This window comes from Panthera pardus, unplaced genomic scaffold, assembly GCF_024362965.1.
Source record: "Panthera pardus isolate Hobbes unplaced genomic scaffold, ASM2436296v1 HiC_scaffold_20, whole genome shotgun sequence".
Lineage (NCBI taxonomy): Eukaryota > Metazoa > Chordata > Mammalia > Carnivora > Felidae > Panthera > Panthera pardus.
In genome coordinates, this window is record NW_026526766.1 from 32,081,886 (window position 1) to 32,099,366 (window position 17,481).

Sequence of the window (17,481 nt, forward strand, 5' to 3'; positions counted from 1 at the left end):
CACTTGCTTTAATCTATATCATACCACATCTAGGTTTAAGTGGATTCTGTATAAACTATGTTTGCAAGAATACACACAAAACCCTAATTGTGGGAGAGTTCCATTTTCTCCCTCTGCTTTGCAAACTCTGAAACATTGCTGAAATTATTTTAATATTTTAATTTTATTTTTACAAAAAGGAAACAAATAACATGGTTACTCAATATAGAGCAGAGGTGGGGCACCTGGGTGGCTCAGTTGGTAAGCGTCCAACTTCAGCTCAGGTCATGATCTCACAGTTCATGAGTTCGTGCCCCGCTCAGGCTTTGTGCTGACAGCTCAGAGCCTGGAGCCTTCTTTGGATTCTGTGTCTCCCTCTATCTCTCTGCCCCTCCCTTACTTGTACTCTGCCTCTCTCTCAAAAATAAATAAAACATTAAAAATTTTTAAAAATAAATAAATAAAGCAGAGCCAACTAAAGTCACTCGTGTTCTCTCAGTTCTGACACATTTTTCTTACCAGCAAGATCTCAGGAAGAAAGTGGGAAAGAAAGTAAAATTCAACAACCGCAATTTAAACCAGGTTCACTTCCAATCAGTTTGGAAGTAAGAAAAGAAACAACAGAGATGAGCATGATACTATCCCTGAGTTCAAAAAATGAGTGAAATTAATTACTTAGCTCGAGTCTGGACCACAGCTATTGTCTGTGGGTGGCAACGGGGGTCAACCAAAAATTTCTTCCTCTTATTGTGTCTGTTGGAAAGAAAAATCACATTAAAAAATGCACATTAAAGAAATCAAAGTATCTTCTAAGAATGCAAAGCAAAATTGGTACTTAGGGAATCTCTGAGCATGGTATAAAATATGAGGCATTAATTACAGTGGTTAGAATTCTACTGAAATCCAATTTGTGTTGTTAAAAAAAAAAAAACAAAAAAAAAACAGTTACCAAATGGGAGTCACTTGTGCTAGGCCCATGTCACCAAACTGAGGCTTAATACATACCTGATTACAACCTTCCCGAGTAATATAATCTTAACTAGTCAGTCTAGAATTTCCTGGTAAGCACCAAAGAGGTAATTCACCTAATAAAACACTTCTTGTCTCCCAAAGGAAAGTGACCTTGCTCTAAATAATCCCTTTTTTGTTTCTTTAGGACTTCCTTCACCTACCTTTAAAAACCTTTCCCTTTCAAACTGGACAGAAACATGTAAAAGAATGAAACTGGACCACTTTCTTATACCATACATAAAAATCTATTCGAAATGGAGGAAAGGCCTAAATGTGAGACAGGAAACCATCAAAATCCTAGACGAGAGTACGGGCAGTAACCTCTTTGACATCAGCCATAGCAACTTCTTACTAGATGGATTTCCTGAGGTAAGGAAAACAAAAACAAAAATGAACAATTGGGACCTCATCAAGATAGAAAGCTCTACACAGCAAAGGACAAAATCAACAAAACTAAAAGGCAGCCGATGGAATGGGAGAAGATATTTGCAAATGACGTATCTGATAAAGCGTTAGTATTCAAAATCTATAAAGAACTTACCAAACTCAACACCCACAAGACAAATAATCCAGTGAAGAAATGGGCAGAAGATATGAACAGACAATTTTCCAAAGAAGACATCCAGATGGCTAACAGACACATGAAAAGATGCTCAACATCACTCATCGTCAGACAAATACAAAATAAAACCACAATGAGATACCACCTCCCACCTATCAGAATGGCTAAAATTAACAACACAGGAAAGAACAGGTGTTGGTGTGGACACAGAGAAAGGGGGACCCTCTTACACCATTGGTGGGAATGCAAATTGATGCAGCCACTCCGGAAAACATTATGAGTTTCCTCAAAATGTTAAAAATAGAACTACCCTATGATCCAGCAACTGCACTGCTAGGTATTTACCCAAAGGATACAAAAATACAGATTCAAGAGGATACATGCACCCCAATGTTTATAGCAGCATTATCAACAATAGCCAAATTGTGGAAAAGAGACCAAATGTCCATTGACTGATGAATGGATAGTGATACACACATGCACACATGGGCAGGCACACACACACACACACACACACACACACACACACACGAGCATGCACAATGGAATATTACTTGGCCATCAAAAAGAATGAAATGTCATTTGCAACAATGTGGATAGAGCTAGAGAGTATTATGCTAAGTGAAATAAGTCACTAGGAGAAAGATAAATACCATATAATATTACTCATATGTGGAATTTAAGAAACAAAATAGATGAACATAGAGGGGGGAAAAGGAGGAAAATCAGGAAACAGACTCCTAACTATAGAAAACAAACTGAGGGCTGCTGGAAGGGAGGTGGGCAGGGGGATGGGTTAAATAGGTGATTGATACTTAAGAGGGCACTTGTTGTGATGGGCCCTGGGTGTTGTATAACTGTTGAATCACTAAATCCTACACCTTAAACAAATATTACACTGTACATAAACTAACTAGAATTTAAATAAAAACCTGAAAAAAGAAAATTAAATCATTGAGGTGGGGGGTGGGGGAGAAACCTTTCCCTTTCTGTAGGCCTTTGGTGCTCCGTTCTACCTTATTTATCTTTATTGAATAAAAATCTTTAAATTTACTCAGTTGAATTGGGTTTTTTTTTAACACCAATCTGATCCATTTAGCAAAATCAATCTTAAGTTGGTTTAAATTTTGAAAAATATGCTAGGAGTTAAGAGAAATACAAACAGGGTAGCAATTGGGTACAAGTTGAAATAAAAAACTGTTTTCTTTTTTCTTTTTTTTCTTAAATTTTTTTTTTAATTTTCACTTATGTTTGAGAGAGAGACGCACACAAAGCATGAGAAGGGAGGAGTAAAGAGAGGGAGACACAGAATCTGAAGCAAGCTCCAGGCTCTATGATATGGGGCTCGAACCCATGAGGCATGAAATCATGACCTGAGCCAAAGTTGGGACGCTTAACCGACTCAGCCACCCAGGTGCCCCAAAACTAACTCTTGAAATAAAAACATCTGAGAATTTTACTGCCAAAGAAGCATTTAGAGATTATCTAAACCAAATGTCCTCATTTAGCAGAGATGAAAAGGACTGAGTTAAGTTGTGACATGTACAGCACCACACAGCTCCTAAAGGACCCAAATCCTGGGAGTTTTCTAACAATTCATGATTTCAGGAAATCAGACTGATAGGGATTGTTAAAAAGAAAACCATAGGCCCAAAATGGTATTTCTTGGGCCAAGCCTAGTCACCAAACCAAGGCTTAATTACTAACCTAATTGCAGTTTCAACCTCCTCCAGAAATTTAGTCTTAACCTGTGAATCAGGAATTTTCAGATAAGTGCAACGGTGATCTGTCATAGGGGTGTTCTCCATCCACCAGAGGCTAGATGAGGTCATCTGGATAATAAGACCCCCTTAGCTCCTCCCTAAAGGGAAGCTGATCTTGCCTGGATTCTTTACTTTTACTTATCATTTTCTTGCCCTACCCTGCTTTCCATAAAAAACAAAAACCTTCTTGTACAACTCCTCAGGGAGCCTTTCTATCCTTTAGATGGAACATTGCCCCATTTATGAATTGTTTAATAAAGGCAACTAGATCTTCAAATATGCCCAGTTGAATTTGGTTTTTAAAACAGGATACATAACAGTTCATGTATCATGAGCACATCTGGGTGAAAAAGGTGGGAAGCGCATGTATATTGTGCTTTTCATTTAATTTCCCAGAAAGGTACACAATGACCAGTTAACAACAGTTTCCTCAATGGAACAGGACTGCAGGTTTCACTTCATTATATTTTCTACTGTTTGCATATTATTTCCACTCTTAACAGGTATTTTTATAATAAGCATAAGTTAATAGAAGAATAAGTAGAGTTGGGGAAATACAAAAGTGATTAATTACCCAAAGCACAATGCTCTTCACAGTGTGAATCTAAGTAAATCGAGAGAAGAGCCATCTGAGCCTAAATGACCTAAGATGGAAACAAAAAAAACCTGCTATTTTAAAGAACATTTTCCTGAAGACAAAAAGCACAAGGCTGCTTTTCAAGGATATAATTAAATGCAGGCCTGAAGGTATGAGACTGAAGAGAGAGGAAGCAAACCAAGCATTTACAGAGTAGTAGGTCATTAACTCAAATCAGTTCAGGACAGAACCCCTGAACCAACAAGAAAGACCTCAGCTTCTCCAAGTGTGAAATCGAAGCCCTTACCTAGAAAGAGAGTCAGGGAGGAAAATGAAAAGGCAGCACAAAGGTGGATGAGGAAGACAAAAATATGAAAAGCTGAGAATAGAGAGATATTCCTTTTTGGCTGTCCACCCAGGGTAAGGAGGAAGAGCCTGAGCCCACCCCTAGGGCTGCTTGGGAAGCAGAACAGCCTGCGGCGGGATATTTAGACATTTCCATACCTGGTAAGCGAGTTTGGAGTTCACTACTGCAATGTTATGATGTATAAGAAATACATATTTGGTCATTCAGAATTGAGTTGAATTCTTGGACACCTGCCTCTGTCCAAGAATCGTTTGTTGGTATGGGGGAAACTTCCATGCACACAGAACCAATTTAACCATCCCTTAAGTCTGTGGAAGCCAAGAAAGAGACTTACATGAGCATTCAGGGCCAGAGGGACAAAACCTCACAGACACACCAGTGAATGTGGGCAGATTTCCCCACCAGATGACATCTACATGAGAATTCTACTAGTAAGGTAAGCTCAAATGTACTCACAAGGCAAGAAGCAAAGGAAGGTGGAAACTGGAGAGCAATTGTTAAGTATATACCATGACCCGGCAATTCTACTTCTAGAAATGTGTCCTCAGGAAATAATCGGAATCTTTGACAAAATTGATTCTAAAGATGTAAAAAATAACAAGAACATTAGTAACTGTAAAAGATAGGATTAAAGTACGTGTGAAAAAATAGAGGTGAGGTTACATAAATGATGGTATTTCCATGCAAGTGAGTACTATCATGTAGTCAATAAAAGCCATATCCTAAAAAGCTGACTAAAGAAATGGGGGGAACGTTCACCATATATTGTTAAATAGAAAAAGAAAGCAGGCTATAAAAATTATATACAACCTAAAACAATATGCTTCATGAAAGAAGGTAATATTTAGTATTACAATACAGACTGCCAGTTCCTTCGTAATATCCATTCTGTCCTGAACCAATAACAGTAACAGAATCCCAATATGTAAGGGGGCAGCAATGTGCCCATCTAGTGAAAACCACATTTCTCCAGGCCACTTGTAGATAGATGTGCTCAATGAAGAGTAAAGTAGCTGAGTTGGGGCTTCCAAAAGTTGGGGCTTCTTTAAAGTGCAGCGTTGGTGGTATAGTGGTGAGCAGAGCTGCCTTCCAAGACTCTTTAAAGAGGGCTTATTTAGCTAGCAGCACCCTTTACACTGCCCCTTTTCTTCTTTCTGGGTACAGAGGTCATGATGAAAGCCCCAGCAGTCATTTTGTGACCATGAGGACCAAGACTTCACGCTGAAGATGGTACAGAGCAAGGAGCTTGATACTATATCAGAATTGCTGTAACATCCCTGAACTTAACACTATGTAAGAGGACAAATGTTTTTCTTCTGTAATGTAAAACAGTGAACAATAGTGGCTTTAAAAAGTAGCTTTTTTAGGGGCACCTGGTTGGCTCAGTTTGTTAAGCATCCAACTCTTGGTTTCGGCTCAAGTCATGATCGCACAAGTCATGAGTTTGAGCCCCACATTAGGCTCTGAACTGAGAACACGGAGCCTTCTTGGGATTCTCTCTCCCACTCTCTGCCCTCTTCCTGCTCATGCTCTTTCTCAAAATACAAACTTTAATAAGGTAACAAGTGGCTTAAAAAGCTTTAAAAAGCCACAGTTTTATTTCAGATTTTGTTATGTCAGGTGACTAGTATAATGCTATGTGTGTCTGTGTGAGAGGGATGAGTCACTGGACACTGACAGGGCCAGCTTCACCAGCACAGCAGGTGAGACTGGAGGATGTCCCTTGCCCTGTGGGCCTCTCACCTGTGGCACAGCTGCATCGCCTCAGCAGCTGCTGTAGCCTCATCCAGCAGGGATGCGTTGGCTGTGTCCATGCCTGTGATGTCACACACCATGGTCTGGTAGTTTAGTAAACTCTCCAGTCTCCCCTGAGACACCTCTGGCTGGTATGGAGTATATTGGCTGATCCTGTGAGAGACATAAGAGGCCATGTCCAAACTCTGACTCCACTATTGGGAAAAGCTCACAGAATGTCTTCATTTTGGAATTTAGTAACTGAAAATTAATTTTGCCCCTCTTGAGAATTGTGTATCAGTAAGCTTCCCTTTGACCTTTGTTGTGTTTTTTTCTTTTTCTTTTTTCAATTTTTTTTATTTTTTAAAATTTATATCCAAATTAGTTAGCATATAGTGAAACGATTTCAGGAGTAGATTCCTTAATGCCCCTTACCCATTTAGCCCATCCCACCTCCCACAGCCCCTGCAGTCACCTTCAGTTTGCTCTCCATATTTATGAGTCTCTTCTGTTTTGTCCCACTCCCTGTTTTTATATTACTTTTGTTTCCCTTCCCTTATGTTCCTCTGTTTTGTCTCTTAAAGTTGTCATGAGTGAAGTCATGATTTTTGTCTTTCTCTAATTTCACTTAGCATAATACCCTCCAGTTCCATCCATGTAGTTGCAAATGACAAGACTTCATTCTTTTTGATTGCTGAGTAATACTCCACTGTATACCACAAGATGTATACCACATCTTCTTTATCCATTCATCCATCGATGGACATTTGGGCTCTTTCCATACTTTGGCTATTGTTGATAGTGCTGCTATAAACATGGGGGTGCATGTGTCCCTTGGAAACAGCACACTTGTATCCCATGGATAAATGCCTAGTAGTGCAAGTGCTGGGTCGTAGGGTAGTTCTATTTTTAGTTTTTTGAGGAACCTCCCTACGGTTTTCCAGAGTGGCTGCACCAGCTTTCATTCCCATTCCCTTTGACCTTTGTAAGGAAGCTCAGAGATAAGTCATAGTAACAATATTATCTTTTGCTTGGGTACATTCAGTATTTACATTTCTATCTCTTTAAGTTATTTTTTAATCTTACGTTTCTTTTTTTATTAATCTTACCTTTCTATTTTAATAACCTTTTCATATCTATGTCCAGTAAAACCTTGAATTGAGAGTAACTTGAGCAAACATTTCTAATAAATTTTAACTTGACAAACGAGCTATGTCATGATCACAACTGAGACAATGGTTCTTGAAATTCACTGATATGCAAGTGCTTTGGATTACAACCATTTTTCTGGAACCAAGGTTTTACTGTATTTTATTATAAGCTGGCTCTTAAAATCTACTTGAAGCTACCTATAGTAACATAAACAAGTTTTACTCCCTGTTATCTTTCTTCTAGCTAAAAGACTACCTCAATCACAGTTCACAATAGGAAAGCATCCAAGAATCTACTATTTAATACTCAAAACTTTTTGTTTAGGGGCACTTGCGTGGCTCAGTTGGTTAAGCACCTGGGTCTTGGTTTTGGCTTAGTTCTTGATCTCACAGTTTGTGAGTTTTAGCCCAGTGTCAGGCGGGCTTCTCATGAGGATTTTCTCTCCTCACTGTCTGCCTTTACCCCCCACCTTAAGTGCACGTACACACACATGCATGGACTTTCTAAAATAAATGCTAAAAAAAAAAAAAAAAAAAAAAATTCAAGGATATAAATGGTTAGAAAGCAGCATAGATGTGAGTTCCACCCTTATATCCTCCAGTTATTAGCCAAAAATGGTTTATTAGGTATTTGAGTTAACCCACTTAGTGCCTTCATCCTTTTTTTTCTTCATTCCTTCATTCACTCATTCATCCATGTTATTACATGCCTAAGTGTCAAGAACTATATAATAAGTTCTGGTAATAAGCAAATAGATCCCTGATATCAAGGAGAACATATTGTAATGGGGAAAAAGTGATAATAAATGAAATTATTTCACCATGATAATATTTTAAAAACTAAAATAAGCTGATAAGATAGAGGGTAACTGAGAACGTGTGGTAGAGCTATCTTTTCACCAAGAATCTGTTCACTCTGACAACCACCAAAGTGGGATAGATCGGGGCCCACGCTCCCACATATGGTTGACATAACTCTATTTTTGTTCTTCCCAGCCAGGAAAGCATTAGGAAAAAAATTTAGGCTTTTTGTTTTGTTTTCACTTTTTCAAGCCTTATGCCTTTCTCTCCTCCTCTGGTAATCATGTACAGGATATTTCCATCCTTTTTCTTTTTTCTTTTTTGAAGGCTTTGAAAACAATACTTCTTATGTTAAGCAGAAGTGGGTGGGGGAACTTGCTTTACCAAGCAGTACAATGTCAAGACTTTGAAATAATTTTCCCAAAACTTTTATTGGTATAGCTGTGTATGTGTGTGTGTGTGTACACGCACATGTGTGCGTGCGTGTGCGCACAGCAGAGTACATTTTTGTTTCAGTTAACTCCTTGAACAGGCTGCCTTAGCAACTCGGTTTGCCAAATTCTAACTGGGTGGTGAACTGGAATGAATGAGGCACACAATACATTTTGTAGACAAGTAGAAAAGGAATTTGAGTAGAAATGGGGTCACACAAAAGGCATAGACAAGGAGCAATTGTGACCTCACATCAGATAAGACTTTCACACACAGCATTGCCTGCCACCACAGACACGCTTAGTATGCCTGGCTAACATGAAACTTTATTCAGAGTCATTATTTTACATATAGACAGACACACAAACTTGCATACACGCACACACGAGCGTACACACAGATTAGCTAGTCCATCTAATGAATGGGAGAGACCCGGTATATCCAATGACATATAATATACAATAGGAATACAGAGAGCAATGCTCCAAAGAACTCATCAGAGCACTGAAAGTTGAAAAATGAGGAACAAAATGAAGTGTCCACCGAAAAAGAATGATTGGACACTATACACACATAATACTATGCATTTACTAAAAATGATGGATAAAAGAATATTTCCTGACATGGAGATGTTCCCAATATATTAATTTTAAAAGTGCAATGTAAAATTCCTTGATTCCATTTTTATAAATTCATAAAAACAAGTAAATCAAAGTGTAAACTATAGTTTTCTCTGGGTGGTTTTTACTTCCTTTTTATTTTGTATTCTGAATATTAAAGACCTCTGCTACCATTTATTAATCACTTTATATATCAAGAATTTACAACCTTACACCTTTTCATTGTACAAAGTGAAAAACTCAGTCAACTGTCAAAAAAATAAAATCACTCATTATCCCAAAACTCCATTGTTATAATAGTTAACATTTACATACATTTCTTTTCTGTGTTTTTTCTTTTTCTCTTTTGTGACAAGCACACTCAACTATTATGCTGTCCATTTTTCTGTTGTGTTGTCTGTCCCTTGTTGATTTGTGACTTTTCTTTATAATTCTTTTTTCTCCAGCTTTATTGAGGTAATCAAAGCTGTATATATTTAAAGTATGCAATGTAATCATTTGATATATATGTATACATTGTGAGATTACCAGTCAGTTAATTTACTCTTTTCTACATCATATATATGAGAGTAAATTAACTCATATATATATATATATATATATATGATATATATACGTATATATCATACGTATATATATCGTATATATATCATACGTATATATATCATATATATATATATATGTTTATTTTCAGGGGCACCTGGGTGGCTCAGTTGGTTAAGTGACCAACTTTGGCTCAGGTCATGATCTCACAGTTTGTGAGTTTGAGCCCCGCATCATCACACTCTGTGCTGACAGCCCAGACCCTAGAGCCTGCCTTGGACTCTGTGTCTCCCTCTCTCTCTGCTCCTCCACTCACGCTGCCTCTCTCTCTCTCTCTCTCTCTCTCTCTCTCTCTCTCTCTCAGAAATGAATAAACATTTAAAAAAATAATAGCAAATTTTTATTTTCAAAGAGAGAGAGTACAAGCAACCAGGGAGGGGCAGAGTCCCAAGCAGACTCTACACTGTCAGGGCAGAGCCTGACATGGGGCTCAACCCCACAAAACCATGAGATCATGACCTGAGCTAAAATAAAGAGTTGGATGCTTAACCTATTGAGCCACGCCAAGTGCCCCCATATTTATATTTAAAGTAAGACTATGCCCTATGTACATTTTTCTTTTTATTTTTTTTTTAATTTTACTTTTTTGTTTTTATTATGTACTACATTGATACACTGCATTACCTTCTAGAAAGGGCAGATGAGCATAACTGAATTATTCTTCATCAGTCAGGAAAAGGCTTCTTCAATCAATATTCTCCAAACACTTTGACACATAGTAACGATTAACTCCAGAGATGTGCCTATCTCTTTGCATCAGACTCCACTGATACGGATAATAGGCAACCCTTTTTTCCTTGCCCTCGTTACAGAACCTGTGGATGTACGCAGTGGCTCATGCCAGGGATGACCAAGCACACTACCATGATGCTGATCCCGGGAAGAATCTCGAACCACCTCGTGCCGCGGCTGCCAGGACCAAGCCCTTCCTTCCTGACCCCTAAAGGTGACCCTATCTCGGACCCTTCCCGGTAGGCTCCTGTAAATTTTTCTATACTGATTTGAGAAAATACTGATTTTCTATACTGATTTTCATTAACATTATTCCATGGACAATTTCTAATAACTTCATTATTCTACAACATAATTTTGTTATGTGGTATTAAATCATTTTATTTACCATAAATTCCCTTCAAATTAAATATTGCTTTGTGTTTTAAATATTAGAAATAGCATAACAGTGGGGCACCTGGGTGGCTCAGTCGGTTAAGTGTCCGACTTCGGCTCAGGTCACGATCTCGCGGTCCGTGAGTTCGAGCCCCGCATCAGGCTCTGGGCTGATGGCTCAGAACCTGGAGCCTGCTTCCGATTCTGTGTCTCCCTCTCTCTCTGCCCCTCCCCCGTTCATGCTCTGTCTCTCTCTGTCTCAAAAATAAATAAACTTAAAAAAAAAAATTAAAAAAAAAAAAAAAAGAAATAGCATAACAGTGAACAGCCTTCTCTTTGTCTTATTTCCTTTGGATAATTTCTTAAAAGTGGAATTTTGAATTGTATATGAAAACTAGTTTTAAGGTTCTCAGTATATATTGCCATGTCCCTCTCCAGAAAGAACATATCTGTATGTACTCTTAAGTAGTATAATGATTCACAGATTTCTCTGCATTATCATGACACTAAATATTAATATGCCCTGGGTTTCAACCTTAATTCTTTAACTTACTACCTGTGAACTGGGACAAGTAACTAAATCTCTCTGCCAATTTCTCTTGGTGATAACATCATCTATATCATGTTTTCTTTGCACTCAAAGGAGATTAATATATATAAAGCATTTGGAAATGGTAAAATCCTACCTAAATTTTAGTTGTTTTGAAAAGTTGTGTTTTTCCCCTATTTTGATCTTTAAGAGGATTTACATATAGTTCTACTCAGATATTATTAGATATTTCTACTTGGAAAGTTGTTTTTTTTTCCCCCCCTGGAAATTTATCACATCTTGTGTCAGCCTCACATTGCCTATTCTTCCTCCAACTAGATCCCCCAAACAAACTAGTTTCTCTTCCGGAATATTCTTATTCCTTCAAAGGCACTCTGCCAATTCTCAAGGTAGAAAATACAGTTTTTTTGAGAGCAAATAATGATTAATTCCCATAGTCTTCCTTCCAATGCCTTCTATCCACCGCTTGTTCTTTATCGCCTTACTGCCCTGATGCTGTCCTTAGAACAGGAAACTATTGAATATCTGTGGTGCAGACGTGTGCTGTATTTGACTTCCTTGCTTAAATGGGGATGTCTCCCCATTACCTGCAGGAAAAAACCCCATACCTCCCAAGCACAGTCCTTCATACCAGAGACTGTGCTGTTCCTTTCATAATAGACTTTGAGATTTAATATTCTCTTCCCTTGCTCATCCTTTCTCACTGTGCTCATCACTTCATAAGCCCAAACTTGGGCTGATGTTAATTAGCACTGCTAAAGGTAGAGAGATATAATTTTTTCTTGCAAAAAAATAACATATGATCCCACTTCTTTTACTGGTGAACTTCCTTTATAGTCTACACATTTTCTACAGTACTGAAATAACTGGCATTAAAGGTCTTAACAAGCATCTATTTTAAAAATTCAGTTCAGTGAGTCTGAGGCCCAAGGATACTAGAAAACCCTCATTTCAGGGGAAAAATGTTTACACGGGGCCTGCTGTAATACATGCTTCAATTAGACAAAATACACTGATTAAGAAAGTGTGTCTGTAATCTACATTTTTCTTTATTTCTTTTCTTTTTTAAAGGTTTTATTTTTAAGTAATCTTTACACCCAATGTGGGGCTCAAACTCACAACTCCAAGATCAAGAGTTGCATGCTCCACCAACTGAGCCAACCGGGTGCTTCTACATTTTCTATATTTCAACTGACTATTTAACTGAATTCACTTCTGTTTCTTGTTGTATTTTAATTTTTTTTTTTTTAAAGCATCTGCACATCCAAGAAGGCATTTTGTCTGGCTCAAACAGGATGTTTGATATATTCAACTTGGCATTAACATTTATTCAAAATAATCAGTATTTTCATGATTTGGGGCTGTGACTTCCTCGTAGAATTGAGAAAGAAGATGATGGTGGGTTTTGAGGTAGGACAAACATTCATTAGATTCTGTCATTTTAATCCCAGTGCCAAAGTTACACAAAACAGAAATAGGTACAAAAAACATATAAGTTTTTTTATATTAGTTACTGATGTTATCAGCAGTAAAAGATTTGTAGCAGTGGACCCCAGAAAATAAAATTCTGGACCTGATGTAAATTTTCTTGTAAGAGCCCCAATGTTTGTATTCTTTTGAAGCTATGTTGTCCATTTATTTTCACCTCACGTTACCGGAATTTGTTGGCTCCGTCTCTATGGAAACCATTCAGAAGGATGATAATGTGAAATCTCATGTGCACAGCCCTCTCTATCAGTGCTGGTGAGGTACAATATTACTCTGTGATTCAAATCCGCTTTCAGTAAATGGAAAAGAATAATATGTAAAATGCGCCCAAAAACCAGGACTGAAAAGCAAAAACAACATTGGCTCCCTCTCAAAATCCTGGCTGCTCCTAAAGTAAATTAACACATCCACTCACAGCCAGGAAGCAATATGGTGAATATTCTCTATGGCCACCAAGAGTGAAGGACCCTGGCCACTATTCAGAAATGCTGAAGCTCATTCATGTACTTTTGAGGCTTATTTTGTAAGGGGAAAGAGAGACAGACCATTTGCATTTGGAGTTTATCATTCAAACTTTTATCAAAACCATAGTGGAAAACATGCCTCAGCAATGCAAATACATTCTCTCACACATACCAAAAGCAAAGCAACAACAACAAAACACAAACAACTCTACCTCTTTGATAGTTCTTTCCTGTTCTCTTACTAATGAAGGAATGGAGCATGTTCAAACTAAAAGCTGTGGCCAGGGATCTGGCGCCTATAATGATGGGACACAAGTAACAGCATCTAGGACAAAGCACTCTGAGCAACCAGGTCTGCTTTGCATTCATGCAAAAGCAGAAAATGATGCAAAGGTGCTGTGCTCCCATACATCCAGGATAACTTCTGTGCTGGCCCGCACAAATGCCTTTTTCCTCAGAACTACAGGTCTGGACTTGAGGCAGCAGATAACTGTCATCTGTACTGATAGCGAAACACACGTCCAGCCCCTCACAGACTCCAGAAACCAGTTATGCTTGTGGGTGGTATGCAGGCAAGTATAAGTTCCCATGTCATAAACAGTAGCCACACCAGGTTTATTCCTGGTGCTAAGAACACTTTGTGCAAAGTTTAAGTAGGACATTTTCAAAATGCCAAAATTGTCAAAAAATGTGTATTCTTAGATGGGTCTGCATCTTTGTATGTGTGTGTGCATATGTGCGTGTATATGGTGTGGTATGTGTACAAGAGGTAGCTTGATGTTTTAAGGAGAGAATGAGGGGGTAGGGAGGGAGTGAGCAGGATCTCAGTGGAATCAGGGAAATGAAAAATTACAAAAATCAGAAAGGAGTGTGAACTCATCTGGTTTTGCTAACTGGTGCTCAGAAGTTAGCTCTTTCCCTCCCACAGAGGGCCCTATCTTCATGTGCTGACTACAACAAAACAGTACATTTTTTGGCAGCTCCTGAGTTTTTTTGGGGTATGAGGGTTACATATTTGTTTTTAAGGTAAAAAAAATGGATTAATTAATGTCTCAATAGTCTGTCCTAGGGTGGCGGGTAAAGAGCCACTTATATAAAGCCATTATATAGAAATGAGAATTCTGATCACTGAGAATTCAAATTAAATTTAAAATTTATTGCTGTGGAGCATGTCCTTTGGTATTGCAAAAGCTCACATTGGGGCAACTTATGATTTCCCACAGAGAAGCCTACCTTCCCTTTACTAAAGTTGATTTTTTTACATATGCTAACCTAAAAGACAATCTTTACATCTTGCTATAATTACCTTTGAATTGCAGAGGCAATTGCTTAATCTATCCTCACATGATAATTGGTAGTACTAGAAATTAAACTTACCTCTTATATCATCAGGTGCCAAGCATTGAAACTTGTTTTTAAAAATTTTTTTACTGTTTTTTTTTTGTTTTTGTTTTGTTTTTGTTTTTTTTTTTGAGAGAGAGAGAGTGTGTGAGCTAGGGAGGGGCAGAGAGAGAGGGAGACACAGAATCTGAAGCAGGCTCCAGGCTCTGAGCTGTCAGCACAGAGCCTGACATGGGACTTGAACTCAGAACTGTGAAATCATGACCTGAGCTGAAGTCAGAGGCTTAAAGGACTGAGCCACCTAGGCGCCCTAGGAAATTGAATTTTATCTGCCATTTCCTCTTTTTCTTTGTTCTCCATATCACTATGGAGGGGAGGGTGAAACTGGGGCTCCAGGAAACTGAGTAAATAAGTTTCTAGAGATTAGGCTTTGATAAGATTGCCTTTTTCTTATAATTTACTAAGATATTGAGCAGTGTAGTAGCAGAAAGAGGGAGACAGAGGATCCAAAACAGTCTTCATGCTGTGAGTGCAAAGCCCAATACAGAGCTTGAACTCACAACCCTGAGATCGTGACTGAACTGAAATCAAGAGTCGACCCTTAACCAACTGAGCCACCCAGGTGCCCCTTGAAACTTATTTTTAAATATTAACTGGCACTATATATATTAATGTAAAACCATGTTAATTTACTCAATTTTTCAGCTTGTACTTCCTGGTATGTCTGTGTAAGAAGCCAATTGTGTATTATTACAGTTTCAGGTTATTTATATTTGATGTTTTATAAAACTCAAGTACAGCTATACTTATGGACCAAAGAAATGGCATCTGCATACTTGTTATACGTGCCTACATAATTAAAAAAAAAAAAAGTTATTTCTTACAGCAACTAACTCAAAAAAAAAGTCATCTGGGAATTATCATTGCCTCCACACTTCTGTTTCTACACCAGAAATAAGTGCATACATTCCTTTTGAGACATCAATTGAAATACAATTTCATATTCAAACATTCACACTTCAAATAAAGTGTATGTAATGATAGTGATCCAAAACCAAGAGAAAGAAAGGCCCAGGCATCCCCATCTTTCCTCCTCTATAGTCAGATAATATTTCCCACTGGGCAGAAGCAGCAGATGGCCTGGTCTGCTCTCAGGCTCCTTTGGAGCCATGACCTCTGCCTATCAAGAAATATCCAAGGTGTTTTCTTATTTAGTATTGAGATGTGAACCTCTGTTTTGTTCTTCCTATCATACAGCCAACTGCAACGGAAAATAGCAAAATAGCATGGATGTGGACTTGGGTGTTTTCCTTAAGTGTTGGGGAAACACTTTCAGAGTTGTGCAAACAGTAGCAGCAAGAGTGGGCAGAACAAGGGAGAACACACACACACACACACACACACACACACACACACACTAGCAGGCACACCCCTAGAATAGGAATGAGTTTCCTAATTGGTGAGATAAGAACAGAGCAAGCAACTGAGTATGTGCAGCTCCATCCCTTCTTTTACTGTTTCTAGAAGAGCCTGTTCACAGAATACATGTGTTCTCTTTTGCTACAAAGTGTTAAATAATGAAGCTGATATTTTAATCTCCATTTACCTAATACTATGTCTGCTTTTGCCATTGATTATGAACACAGAATATTGGGGGAAGGAGGTAAAGGACACTCCTAAAATCCTGAGAAGGCAATGGACTAAGATTCAGACTCACAGAGTAAGCTCAGACATAGGCTTAAAAAAAAAAAAAAAAAAAAGACATAACCTTAAAATCCCAGTGTCTCCGAAGAATAAAGCCCTGAATCTGTCCACCTACAAGTTGACATCTTGCTCAATGTGCTTACAAAGACAGAATGAACATTATATTGGAACAGATTAACACCATCGACATTTTAGAGCTCTAGAATGTTTTAAGGGAATAAAAGTGGGAAGAACCTCAACATTTTCTTTACATTTAAGTAAGGAAATTTCCCAAACCAGAGAAAGCCAGGTAGGTTCCTGGAGGTTAGAGAAAACACAGGAGTGTAGGTGTTAGTGTATAAGTTCTGATGCTCCAAGGGGGAGGAGGGCATGGGAAAATGGAGGGGAATAATGCAAATCAAAACACAGTATTCCTGTATTCAATCAATAATACATTACCATCCTGCATTCTCCAGTAAGTTCCGCAAAATCGTCTGTGGCACAGAGCAGTTATAATAGCCCATGCCCATATACGATCTCCAGATCTGGTTTTTGCTGGAAATGGCATGCAGAGTTGTAAGGATTTCATTTTCACCTGATTGTAAGAAAGAGAGAAATATTATAGGCAAAAAATATCGCAAAAGAGAGCTTTAATTATAGTTGAAGACCTTTATTTCATTTGAATATACCCTATATATGAAAACAGCTATCTGGAAAATATAAGAATCAACCCCTTAACAACACTAAGGACTAAATGTAGAAATTTCAAAAATCCACAAAATAGTACTCAATTACTCCTCAAAGTTGGTTCCTCACAATTTTTTTTTTTGGCTCCCTTTTTTGGCTTTGTTAGAATTACCCAATTTTAATACTTGCCTCATTCCAACTTTCCTCTGGTTCCTTTACATTTCTGTGGTATTTACACCAAATAAAAATTCAGTTTTCTCTTAGTAAAGTACTGTTTTCCCTTTTAAATTGCCTTATACCAATATTGGCATAAGTCTTAAAAATACATGACCTATATTTTTCTCTAAAACTCCTCTACTAACTCGGATGCTTTTCCCTTTGTATCACTGACAGGGCTACTTATTTATTTTTTTAAGGTTATTTATTTATTTTGAGAGAGAGAGAGACAGCATGTGCGAGCAGGGTAGAGGCAGAGGGTGGGGGGGAGGGAGAATCCCAAGCAGGCTCTGGGCTGTCAGCGCAGAGTCTGACATGGCGCACGAACTCACGAACCATGAGATC

General features: G+C 38.1%; 1 protein-coding gene across 1 annotated transcript in view; it reads right to left on the reverse strand.

Annotated features, from left to right (window-relative positions):
- The window catches only part of GLDC (glycine decarboxylase), a 98,296-nt gene that overhangs the window by 60,594 nt on the left and 20,221 nt on the right, over positions 1 to 17,481 (reverse strand). The window contains exons 3-5 of the mRNA XM_019438123.2: positions 16,693 to 16,828; positions 6,003 to 6,167; positions 655 to 732 (exon numbers count right to left, since the gene is read on the reverse strand). Of these exons, the coding sequence (XP_019293668.1) occupies positions 655 to 732; positions 6,003 to 6,167; positions 16,693 to 16,828 (379 nt within the window). The remainder of the gene's footprint in view (positions 1 to 654; positions 733 to 6,002; positions 6,168 to 16,692; positions 16,829 to 17,481) is intronic.